The sequence below is a fragment of the Gopherus flavomarginatus genome, chromosome 2 (genome assembly GCF_025201925.1).
Source record: "Gopherus flavomarginatus isolate rGopFla2 chromosome 2, rGopFla2.mat.asm, whole genome shotgun sequence".
Classification (NCBI taxonomy): domain Eukaryota; kingdom Metazoa; phylum Chordata; order Testudines; family Testudinidae; genus Gopherus; species Gopherus flavomarginatus.
The window spans coordinates 89,533,584-89,547,339 of record NC_066618.1 but is presented as its reverse complement, the minus strand read 5'-3'; the positions used below and the strand labels follow the sequence as shown (position 1 = coordinate 89,547,339).

At 41.1% G+C, this 13,756-nt stretch overlaps 1 protein-coding gene across 1 annotated transcript in view; it reads right to left on the bottom strand.

Moving 5' to 3' along the window:
* The window catches only part of ITGA9 (integrin subunit alpha 9), a 291,817-nt gene that overhangs the window by 207,220 nt on the left and 70,841 nt on the right, over window positions 1–13,756 (bottom strand). Inside the window, exon 15 of the mRNA XM_050938116.1 lies at window positions 11,893–12,053. Within this exon, the coding sequence (XP_050794073.1) occupies window positions 11,893–12,053 (161 nt within the window). The remainder of the gene's footprint in view (window positions 1–11,892; window positions 12,054–13,756) is intronic.

Below are 13,756 nucleotides of genomic sequence, written 5' to 3'. Positions count from 1 at the left end.
GCACTGGACTCAGGAGACATTGGTTCTACTCCCAGCTCTGCCACTAGCCTGCTGAGTAACCTTGGGCAACTCACTTCCCCTCTGTGACTCAGTTTCCCTATCTGTAAAATGGGGATAATGATACTGAACTTTCTAAACACATTGAGATCTATTGATGACAAGGGCTATAAAAGAGCCAGGTCTGATATTTATTATTTGTATTCTTCAACCTGTAAAGCTGAGTGCCTTAGTTACACCATGAATACCAGAAGAGAAAAATCAAAAATAATAAATGCAAAACACTCCTTCACCCTAATCCCCTCTTAAAATAGCCTGTCAACATAAAAATATACATTGTTCAAATCTCTCATCTCCAGTCCTTCCCTTGCTAGGAGGAAATCTTGTATGGCCCATTGAGAAATGTTATATATTTTATTGGGATAAAGGTCACATTTCTAGACCTGCAGGACCATAAGAGGAGATATAGTCTGAAAAATTGCCATAGGCCTACAGCTGACTCAACCCCTCCTGTAAAATGAGGAGGAAATTCCAAACCATAGCATCTGGGCACCTGTGCAAATAAGTCTGGACAAGATTCATATTCATGGATTCAGAGGCCAGAAGGGAACATTATATAGTCTTACCACATATCCAAAACAGGTCATGGAGCTTCCCAAAAATAATTCCTAGAGCAGATCTGTGAGGGGGAAAAACTCCACTTGATTTTAAAATTACCAGTGATGGAGAATCCACCACCACCCTTGGTAAATTTTTCCAGTTAATCACCTTCACTGTTCAAAATTTATACCCTAGTTCCAATCTGAATTTATTTAGCTTCAATTTCCAGTAATTGGATCGTGTCGTATCTTTCTCTGCTACACTGAAGAGCCCAATATCAAATATTTGTTCCCCATGTAGGTACTTGTACACTGTAATCAAGTCATCCCTTAACGCTCTCAATAAATTGAACTCCTTGAGTCTATCACTACAGGGCATGTTTTCTAATCATTAAATCACTCTTGTGGCTCTTTTCTGGACCCTCTCCAATTTATCAATGATTTGGTGGCTCATACCAGACACCAGTTAATACCCCATGTTGTGCATGATGGATGGATTAGTAGACAGGTAATATGGTAGAAGACACTTAACTTACCAGGCATGTGCACGTCTTTTCTATTTGTCACACGGATACATAGTCTCTTACACATGCTACATAGGTTTTCTATGTAAAACAACCATTTATAACTTGGTTAAAATATACACAAACACGTGCATGTAGAAAGTCTCTTTGGAAAAATTGCATTGCCCTCCAACTGTAGAGCAAATCTCTAGAAGAGCCAGATAATTAGACAAATAGGGGCCAGGAGTAAATCAAAGGTCTTAAGGTACAAAACTGGCACAACAGATTCCATTTATGGGGTTTACTAGGTATTATAGTTGATAAAATGGGCAGGAAAAATGAAGACACAACCTCAGCAGCCAAAGCATTGGGCACTCCGCTGAGTGGGCCTTCTTCAAGCCAACATTTGTTTTCTTTTGAGACAAATGGGCTTCGACTACAGATGGGAAGGAATAAACCCAGGGTTGCTTTGGCAGGATCCCTCCTAGTAGTCCCTCTGGAGAAACAGTATTTCTGCCTGCACCATAAATAACTCACATTGCCTTGTGCATATATGTCACTAGTGGTGAAGCCTGCCTGCAGGTTAATATGTAAAGTTAATTATTTTGATGCCAAGAGCCATCGTTTGAAAGAAACATCCAGTGCTTTCAGCAGAATTTATGAGACCCATATTGTACATTCATTTCATGGAATATATACTATATATCCTGATGGCCTCAGGGAGGTTAAGCAATATTTAAAAATATATTTAGGAAATACATTCAAGCAAAAAAATTATATATCATGTGCTGCATAATTCCTATGTGGATTTGCTGTATTCCATTCCTCTACCCCACGCACACACACACACACCCCATTAAATGTATATGGTTAAATGCTAACCTGCCCATGTCGATTCAGTTTTATTGCCGCTAATGTCGATTCAGTTTTATTGATGAGTAGAGAAGCTTGGAAACTAAAAAAGCATTCTATTTTCATGGTGGGTTTAGGGTGGCCAGACACGAAATGTGAAAAATGGGGACTGGGGTGAGGGGGTAATAGGTGCCTATATAAAAAAAAAAGACCCAAAAATTGGGACAGTCACTATAAAATCAGGACATCTGGTCACCCTAGGTGGGTTCTAAGGCTTCCTTCAACTAAAAGATAAAATTTTACTACAAAGTTGTGCCATGATGCAATCACCAGGAGTCCCCTTCCCCACCACAGAGACACGCAGAGTTTGAACTTCTACAGCCAAGTCATAAATCAGTATGAGGGAAACCGTGATAATTTCCTGGAGAGTTAGAAAGATTGGCAGAGGTGGGAATGTATAAACATTCTCTCCCTTAAACCGAGAGAGGGTACAGGTATGGATGCATGTTCAACTTAATAAGGTTTCCAGAATCTCTCATTGTCTTTAATGGCAGCAGGAGGTGGGGGAAGGAAGATGCGACTAGAAATTAGGTAGCACCTAGTTCCCAAGCCAGACTTGGGTCAGGCTCCAGAGACAAAGTAAAAAGGCTCCCCACTGACTTAATGGGCTTTAGATCAGATCTTTTGCAAATAGCAAAACCTCTGCAAAAGCAAAGGAAACCCAAAAACAAATAAACAACAGTTAATAGTGTTTGGATCTCCGGCAAACCGCACACTTAGCTCAAACATCTCCTCCCTGGCAACACATTCTAACCTTCCCTTTTTAAACGCAGTTAAATCCCTGTATTGAAGAAAGACATTGAAGAGGAACCCTGTACTCCACTGCAGTTCATAATGGTGCACAGCACAGCTAAGCACCATGCGTCTCTCAGACTGTCAGAGGAGCTTCCCACAATGCACAGTCATGCCTGGCCAGTGTGTATCCAAGGGGACAAGGCTGAACTCTTCACATCAGAGTGAGGTAATGGAAAATGTTAGGTACAATACTCTCCTAGCATGTTTCGCACACTGTTCTGGCCAGCAGCAATACACAAGATTGTCCAAAGCAGTACATTTATACAAAGTAAGCTTTGCTTTATAAATCGGCCCACCCACCCACCAGCCTCGGAGGCAGAACATGTGATGCGACTGAGCCTGGCTCATTCTGACACTCACTAGTTGGCTCAGCAAGGATAACGAAAGAAACAAATCCAAAAATATAAGCCCCACCATGCGCCTGTAGCTCTGATTCTCACTGCAGTCGTCACTCTTGGCAAAGCTCCACAGAGCCTTTGGTCTCACATACAGTACTTGTAAACTTCCTGCTGACCAGTGCACTAGGTCATTGCTCTCTTTGTCTACCCTGTGGTCCAAATCCACTGAAATTCTTGGCATCTGTGACTGATTTTCATAGCTGCTGGAGTTCTGAAATCAGCCTCTGCACTAATGCACAAAAGCACAACAAAACCAATTACTTGTTTTTATTTCTCTCCTCTCCCTTTGGGCACATTGGTCTCTGCCATCCAAAGCCACTCACTCCAATCAGGCAATGAGGGTGGGAGAACAGTCAAAGCCAATGGGAGATTGATTCTATGAGAAGTAGGGGGGAGGGATTCAATGGAGCAGTTAACCTTCTGAGACTGGAGTGGTCAACTGCATGACTCACGTTTCATCAGCCAAAGTGTTAGGGTCTCAGAATTGGCTCCCAGACCACTGTGGACAAGCAGGCTCAATTTTGAGCAATCCAGCTACAACAAGGCCAGACAACAGCAACCTACTATAAAGGAAGTCAGCTTTTGCTGCTTTTTTGGTGGTGAAGAACCATGAAAAATGTGATCCTTGAAACAGTGTTAGTGATTCTTCATTTCCAAAAAAATTTTGTAGACAAATGCATAACAAGTCCAGCCACAAAAGGATTTCTTTTCTTCCCCCAAAGTGTTAAATTTTTGTAAAGGTTTGGAGAGATGTATAATGGAAATCCTTATATATACTTAAACAAAACAAACATAAGCACAAATGCAATACTTCAGTAATACTGCAAGGTATCAAGAAGAGGAGAACATCTACAATAATGGGGAATAGGATTAGGCAATGAATTTCCGTCAGTGACCAGAAAGCCCATAAACTCATGAGAATCAGAATTTCAAATCAATTGTGAAGGTCACTCATTCTTTCAAAGGAGAAAACAATGAAAGGTAGCCAACTGCTGGATTTTAGAAGTGATATGATGAGCAGTGGTTTCTGCCAAACTATTTTATTGTTCTCATCCTCCCAACGCACCTGCAACTTATTTGCCTATTTTGTCTACCTGTTGTGTCCTGTCTGACACAAAGATTGTGCGTTTTCTGAGACCAGGACTGTCTTTTATTACTAGACTGAACAGACACAAACACCGTGGAGCCATGGCCCATGACTGGGATTCCTAGAAACTACTGTAATATGACTAACCATAGCCAACACCTGTTTCCACTAGAATATCTTTAATAAATATAAAAGGAAGGGGTTGTCTCAAGGATGAGCAAGCCCGTTTATGTATTATCAATGCCTATAACATCTTTGCAACATCATCCATGAAGGTGAGGCTGTTAAGGCCCCGGCTTTGAACAGCGAGAGCAGTGATTGATAGCAATAGCTAGCTCAGTTGACCAGCCTTCAGCTGGATACAAACCCACACGGGTCACCTATAACAAACATAGGGATCATACGAGGGGTTATCATCATCATCATCATCATCAAGGTCTTGTGAAAATAAGATGAAGAAAAGATCTGACTTAACAAATGTGCAGCAATATACTCTTTGCTCTCAGTTTCAAATTCAGGTTGGTGGGTTTTCCTGTCCTATCCTTTCACATTTTTCTAAATCTGAGGGAAATTCAGAAAAGGAAGAAGTAACAGCAGCCGCAACCTGGAAACAAAATCCTATAAGCGGTTCAATGGTGTAACTGCCCTGGTCAGAATGCATGTTAAACACATTATGGGTCCATCTGTGGGATTTGCTGAGTACCTTCAACTCACATGGTCTCTAAGTAGAGGTGAGGACAAGCAGAACATCATAGTATACAGCCTAATCAAGATTAAGATTAGAGAAATATAGAAGAAAATATCTATTTTTTTTTCTTTTCAATTTCTGGAGCCTCTCTCTCTTTACTCTTGCTTCTCTCTTTCCTGTCACGGTCCTATTTCTCTAATTTTTTTATTGGCTGTGCATACTACTGAAAATGATACACATATATTAGAAAATAAACAAACTGGTTTAAAAATTCTTTTGGCTTCCTCTAATCCAGTAACACTGATGGAGGCTCGCAGGGTAAAAGCAGATGTATTTTGTTACTGATTCTGACAAGCTCACAGAAGGAAGACAGTGGTGGCCTTTAAAATAATTAAACAACCTAGAAAAACATTTTGTGAAGGGATTTTAAGCACTGACCTGTAGTTTGATTACAAGAATTGTAAAGTGGTGTCTCAATAGCTTGATGCCAGCTGGAGTTAGTTAGAACTTAAAAAAAAAAAATTCAAGTGGGAGCCTGCAGATGCTGGAGAATGAAGCAATAATTGATCTTTTCTGACTCTCTCGAAATGATCAGCACTGTACAATCTTTGATAATTTCCTGCATAATTTCTATGAGCCAGGGGCCTGATTCCACAAGGGGCTAATTGCCCTCTGCTCCCACTAAAGTCAATGGATATTGAATATACTCAGCATTTTCAGAAGGTGCTAAGCAGTTTTCAGAACCATACCCCAGAACCCCATAGCAAGGTATGCTGGGAAAGGTTCCCTCAGGTGGACAATCCTACACTTGTGAGGGTCAGCTATGACCAGACTATCACAAAGAAAGTTACTTCTATTGAAGGAGCCGAATTCCCACCTTTCTGAGGACCAGGGATTTGGCTAAAAAACATCAAAAGGTTTTGAAAATTGGAGCAAGATATTTGCAATAGATATGGCATTCTGTTTTCTTCTGATGCTATGTCTTCAAATAAGAACTGAGAGGCTTTTTGGACATCAGCTGGTATGCCAACACTATATAAGATATGGTACAAGAAGTGACATCACTAGATATTCCATGAAGCAACCAATTACAAATTGTGACAAATTTTGCAATCTCGGCATAGCTACAGTGGTGACAAAGATGACAATATGCATCGCCAGGAAGTTTGCCCCTTGGCAACAACTAACGAGACAGTGCATCCTCAGAAGAAGGAAATGGAAAATTAATGGCCCCATTATTACTACAAGTTCTGTTGTTGACACAAGACCTGCAATTATTGTACTAATAATTTAAAGCAGAATCTCCAAAATGTACTGAGAGTCCCACTGCAAAAAATCTCTGCATTGCAAGTAGGAGACTATAAAATTATAGCCAGTTGCATTCTAAAATATATCAGTTAATTTACTGTGAAAAGATGTAGTTGAGTTATTATTTATGACAATGCTTCATTATATGTTAGTAAACACAATTCAGTGTATTTTGTAGTTTTAGAAGTATGAGACCTTATCACAAAATCTGATATTAAATCTTCTCTGACAAGCAATATGTGGCTGGTGGGTTTTTATTGTGGGATCTGTGGATTAGTGACATGAAACCCAATGATAGTCTACTATAGGTCAAGTATCAGAGGGGTAGCCGTGTTAGTCTGGATCTGTAAAAAGCAACAAAGAGTCCCTTGGCACCTTATAGACTAACAAATGTATTGGAGCATAAGCTTTTGTGGGTGAATACCCACTTCATCAGATGCCTGTAATGGAAATTTCCAGAGGCAGGTATAAATATGCAGGCAAGAATCAGTCTAGAGATAACGAGGTTAGTTCAGTCAGGGAGGATGAGGCCCTCTTTTAGCAGCTGAAGTGTGAACACTGCCAGATATGTACCCAGAAGCCTCTTGCTGCATGACAAGCCCAAGAAAGAAACCAACAGAACTCCACTCACCATCACCTACGGTCCTCAGCTTAAACCTCTCCAATGCATCATCAGGGATCTACAACCCATCCTGGACAATGATCCCTCGCTTTCACAGACCTTGGTAAGCAGGCCAGTCCTCACCCACAGACAATCTGCCAACCTTAAGCATATTCTCACCAGCAATAACATACCACACCATAGTAACTCTAACTCAGGAACCAATCCATGCAACAAACCTCGATGCCAACTCTGCCCACATATCTACAACAGTGACACCATCACAGGACGTAACCAGACCAGCTACAACATCACCAGTTCATTCACCTGCAGGTCCACCAATGTTATATACGCCATCATGTACCAGCAATGCCCCTCTGCTATGTACATCGGCCAAACTGGACAGTCCCTATGTAAAAGGATAAATGGACATAAGTCAGATATTAGGAATGGCAATATACAAAAACCTGTAGGAGAACACTTCAACCTCCCTGAACACACAATAGCAGATTTACAGGTAGCCATCGTACAGCCAAAAATCTTCAGAACCAGACTTCAAAGAGAAACTGCTGAGCTTCTGTTCATTTGCAAATTTGACACCATCAGCTCAGGATTAAACAAAGACTGTGAACGGCTAGCCAACTACAAAACCAGTTTCTCCTCCCTTGGTGTTCACTCAACTGCTCAAAGAGGGCCACATCCTCCCTGATTAATCTAACCTTGTTATCTCTAGACTCATTCTTGCCTGCATATTTATACCTGCCTCTGGAAATTTCCATTACATGCATCTGACATAAGAACCTAAGAAGGCTGTACTGGGTCAGACCAAAGGTCCATCTAGCCCAGTGTCCTGTCTACTGACAGTGGCCAATGCCCGCTGTCCCAGAGGGAATGAACCTAACAGGTAATGATCAAGTGATCTCCCTCCTGCCATCCATCTCCACACTCTGACAAACAGAGTCTAGGGACATCATTCCTTACCCATCCTGGCTAATAGCCATTAATGGACCAAACCTCCATGAATTTATTCAGTTCTCTTTTAAAGGCTCTGTTATAGACCTAGCCTTCACAACCTCCTCAGGCAAGGAGTTCCACAAGTTGACTGTGCGTTGTGTGAAGAAGAGTTTCCTTTTATTTGTTTTAAACCTGCTGCCTATTAATTTCATTTGGTGACCTCTAGTTCTTGTATTATGGGAATAAGTAAATAACTTTTCCTTATCTACTTTCTCCACATCACTCATGATTTTATATACCTCTATCATATCGGCCCTCAGTCTCCTCTTTTCCAAGCTGAAAAGTCCTAACCTCTTAAATCTCTCCTCATATGGGACCTGTTCCAAACCCCTAATCATTTTAGTTGCTCTTCTCTGAACCTTTTCTAGTGCCAGTGTATCTTTTTTGATGAAGTGAGAATTCACCCACGAAAGCTTATGCTCCAATACATTTGTTAGCATATAAGGTGCCACAGGACGCTTTGTTGCTTTTTACTATAGGTCGGTTTATTTCTTGTATTACCCGTGCTGTTATGTTCTGGGTCATATGAGGAACTGTCCAGCAGTAGAGCACCTCTCAATGAACAGCACAGCATTAATGCTAAACACTAACCTGAGAAAACCAGTGACACTCTTGAATGTCACAATCAGAGCTCAACTGTACCATCCGTAACTCAGTTACTTAAAAGGCCAGAGAATTTTATACAGGCTCAGAGTCAATAATAGAAATAAGAGGGATAGCTCATGCTCAGATTAATGGAGGAGTCATCAGACTAGTGAATGCTCTCTCTCAGCAACAGTGCAATGAAGTGTAAAGTGTAATGAATGCAACTAAGGGCCAGGGGGCCTGGGGCCAGCCAGCTCTGTTTGGAGACAAAGCCTCTTCAGAACAGGTGTTTGGGCGTGAGGGAAGAGATTATCACAGCCAGCTGGAAAGAGGTCAGGTGACTCCTGTAAAGAGATGAAAGCTCAGATGAAGAATGCAGCTGTAGGAAGCAGGGTGAATCCGGTGGCAGGTGCTGGAGCAGGGAGAAGAGAGAGACAAGGGGAAAGGCCTCTGGACCCTTGCAGCAGGGGCAGCTCTAGGGATTTTGCCGCCCCAAGCACGGCAGGCAGGCTGCCTCCGGCGGTTTGCCTGCAGAGGGTCCGCTGGTCCCACGGCTTCGGTGGATTTCCCGCAGCCTGCAGGAGGTCCACCGAAGCCGCGGGACCAGCGGACCCTCCGCAGGCAAACCACCAGAGGCAGCCTGCCTGCCACCCCGGCAGCACCGGCAGAGAGCCCCCTGCGGCTTGCCGCCCCAAGCATGCGCTTGGTGTGCTGGGGCCTGGAGCCGCCCCTGCCTTGCAGCCTGCTTTGGCCAAGGGAATAGCTTTATTTTGGTGTTATTTTGAGTTTTGTGTCTGAAGAAGAAACTGGGCCCCGAAGGAAGGGCCTGAACAGATGCTGAGTGTGGCACTAGTGCTTCCTGAGGAGACAGGCCAGCAGTCCTATGGTATGTTTTAGTGGAGTGGCTGTCTCCAAAAGCCATGGCTTATCAACTATACAATGAAACAGAGAAATCCCAACTAGACAAACTAGAAACATACTGTCATTTGAACAACGTAACCCGCAGTTCTGCTGGCTGCCAGTGGGTTCAGGTAGCTTGTTTACCCACCAGGATTAGGTGACCCATCTCAGGTATTAATACATCAATTCATTTGGTCTTCCTAAACACTAATCTCTACATCATGACCGCACATACTCCAACACTGTAGTTGCAAAAAGAAACGCTGCTACATTAAGACTTTTGTCACAGAAGATCAAAATGAATGGTAATAAAGTGAATGGGTTAGGGACAGTCTCAAACACCACAGTGCAAAAAGTGGGTAATTTCATAGAGCACCTGGTACAAAGGGGAGGGAAAGGAAAACTAAAAGCAAAGAATATTTGATAAATCATTCCAGTGCAAACTTTAAAACCCAGATCTCATCACCAGCTATCTCACCAAACTATGTAATCAAAGAACTTGAATTTTTACTAGCTTCCTACTCAAGGATTGAGAACAGTAAAGGATCATGACCTCCATTTCCACTCCTCCAGAATCTGCAAGGCTCTTTGATGTTTCCAATGTCATTCTCTGTGGATCACATCACCTCCTCCCATGAGGGCACAGACTACCACAGTTCATCATTCCTTACTACTTTGCATCCTTCCTTATCCGAACTAATGACCTTTCCTGCAGTTTCCCCAACTGGAAGAAAACCTTGGCCTTGCTTCTATTCTATAAACAACTAAATCCTATTTGTTAAACAGCTGTTTCACTTTACTAATAAACAGCTGCTGGTAAATGTAAATGTGTTTATAGATTTCCTTTACATAAGCAATTACAATTCCCAAGTGTTTTGCAGGCAAATAGTTTCTCTTTGAAAACATTTTGTACTCCAAGCCTTAGCTAACAATAATTACAACAAATACAGCAGCTTTCCAGGTATGTGTTTCCCCCTAGTTAATTCTATCCATCACCCAAAAACCACAATAGGGCTCGTATGAAATTAAGTATTTCTTAATACAAGACCTAAGTAATAAAGGAGCATATTCCCTGAACGATTTTAATCACAAGAATTCAGTAATATTATATACCAAAGCCTGATCAGACATGCTGCTTTGAGCAAGGCCAGAATTATTAAACATGCCTCCAGATATTCTAGTTAATGGTAAACTAATTTGCTTACATTTTCTGTAATGAGCTTTTTCCACAGCAGAAACCGGGAGGGGCACCATAAGCAGAAAACTTTGGAAGACGTAGTCTACATCCTGGGACACAAGCAACTTAATAGCATATGGTTCCTTTCTTGGTGGTCACTATGTTTGTTTTCAATTACGTCAGCAACCTTGCACAAAAATGCTAATAATGTCAAGGATTAATTTCATCTCCCAGGTTCAGGGTCTTTAGGTACAAAGCAGCTCCCTGAAAGAGTTCCTTCTGATGAGAATTATTGGCTACACTGGCTTGTCAGTGGAAATGCAAAGATAACATGGAGTTTAAAAACAGGGCCTGTTTCAGTATCTGCCATGTGAAGCAAAGTGAATTTAGGTCAGCTTAATTTATGGAGAAGTGTCCTTGAAACAAGAGGCCAGTTGCATCACCAGGCCAGTCATATCATTTCAGCATATTGCTCCACAGATTTGCATCATGATGCTTTACACATTAACACACAAAAGTCATGCATACAATTTAAAAGAATAATTCCTTACGATATGGATTATTTTAACCACCCTCTAGACTTCTATAAACAGAATTATAATTCTCTTTTGCTTTTTTATTTACTTCTCAACTAGGAGGAAACCTAGGGGGCACTTCTTCAGTAACAGCTGTAGACCAAAGATCTTTAGCATTTCCTACCAACTGTTTGGTCGCGTACTCTGTCAAAGGAACAATATCACCCCTCCAGAAACATGGTTGGAGACACACATCCCCAATCTTGAATAAAGGAGGTAACAATCAATGACATGGATAAAAATTCCAATGAACCCACCTCCAATCTCAACCCAAAATGAAGTCAAGAGTGTGCCCCAGAACTGAAAGTTGAGCCAGCAGCCACCTGGGAGACTCCCATAGTCATCATGGCAAGGTAAGCAAATGATTTGGAGAGTGCCCACTGCTTAGACACTAAAACATACATATGAAATAAAGCTATCCAACTACTGCTGTTGGCATCCATATTTGGGGGAAATATAACAGCCAAAACAAAAACACAATCCATCCAATTAATATTTCTTGCATTATTTCGTGCTGAAGCCATCAAATCCATATCTGCCTCCTAGGGCAGATCCCTTGGGGAGGAAGTTCAAAACATTCCACTGAGAAGGCCTTTCCATTGATCCAGGAAAGCTCAACCACAGGAACTAAAAAGCAAAAGCATCCCAAACCAATCACACATAACTGCTTTGATGGCTTATACAAAAAATACTTAAAGCAACAGACGGAACCGCAAAAAGGTGAATGCCAGAGAAGAGATGGAATGGACTGACCTTCACGTAGGCTAGGTAGTGATCACACTTTTCCCTCATGTACGACAGCTGTAACTGCTCGACAATCTGTCCCACTGTTTCTCCAGAAGACACAAAGTAAACCCTGGGCTGTTGGCCTTTTTCTTTCTTTGCTACATCTGCAGACAAGATATAATTCAAACCTGCCAAAAAAAGAAAACAAGAAGATTCCATGACTGTCAGCCCAAGGTGGTTCTTTTCTAGCAGCCTTTCAGTTTGTCCTGTTACATCTTCTGGCATGTTTACTTAAGAGGATGTTCAGCACCTTGGATGAGCAGGCCCTTTACCAGGAATGTGAGAAAGCACTAGTAAAAAATAATTCAAAAAATTCTAGAGATATTTTACTCACCCTGTTGAAAGAAAAACATGCTTTGTTTTCCCTCCATATCACCATAAACTAAGAACCAGATGTCAACAAGAACTTGGCATTTCCTGGTTGAGTTAAATTCTAAATGCTAGTAAGATTATAACTAGAGGATGTTGTTTGTAGTTCATTTCTCTTTATGAATATTATTCCCCTGAAAACTGCAGAACATGTGCTCATAGACCAATAAACTATCACCAGGGACCACTGCCCTAGAGAAGGCTTCTTACCTGTTTACTCAACAATTTGTTTACTGGTTGAATAATCCAGATGGATTCTACCTGCTGTACAAGTGAATGCTACAATGTCTGAGGTCCTGAACCAGCAATGAAATCAGCTTTTTTCTTTTAGTGGACGCCTGTACCACTAAAGTCAGTGGGACCCTACACAAATAACAGAGGCCCTTACCTTAGTGGATCCTATTGCAGGAAGTGGTCCTTAGTGATTTCAGCTGAATGTTAATACAATAAAGGGAACATCAGTAGATGGCCAGCAACACAGGGCTTAATTAGTCTGCATGTGATGTATGTGACAGTTAGCTCATGTCTGTTTCTGTGCATTATTACATAATTAGGCCAAACATTGATTATCTGAGCAGAATTTTAATGATTTCCTTAAAAGTGTTATACATCTGTTATGTTTTTTAAATCAAAATTGATTTAAATCAGCTAACTGTTACTGCTACCTCTAAACAACAATCTTCCTAGAAGACTTTAAAATTGTTACTCTAATTTCTTCTTGGATTGAAAGCTTTTATGTGAAATATTTATTTATACACATACAGAGAGAGAGAGAGAGAGAGAGAGAGAACGAACATTCTGAGCTCTTTAAAACACAGTTGTCGTCATTGGCCTCACTTAGGCCTTGTCTATACATAGTAGTTGAATTAGTTTAACTTAAATCATTATTCAAATTGGTGCAAAAGTCTCTGTGGGCATTCTTATTTCAATTTAAATCAGACTTTTTTCAGTTTGGCTTAAATTAATTCCTAAATGACTGAAACTAAACCAAAATAAGCCAGATCTACACCAAAATAAGAGTGTGTCCAACCCTCTGTATCACTTTAAAAACAGTTTGCGTAAAAGGATCTGATCCTGCAAGGTACTGAGCACTCCAATTCCAACTGTAGCTGATGGGAGTTCTGTGTGTCCAACACAACTCAGAATCACACCCAAACTGAGGTCAAGCATGACACATTTTGCCCTATTTTTAAAGACAAAAAAATCCATTTTTGATTTTAGGTTATACAGACCCCAAACCCAATCCTGTCTCCTCCTCCTTCTGTTTCCTAAGAGACCTTCTCCTACCTTTGATGAGACTACACCAGGGGTCGGCAACCTTTCAGAAGTGCTGTGCCAAGTCTTCATTTATTCACTCTAATTTAAGGTTTCGCATGCCAGTAATACATTTTAACATTTTTAGAAGGTCTCTTTCTATAAATCTATAATAGATAACTAAATTATTGTTGCATGTAAAGTAAAT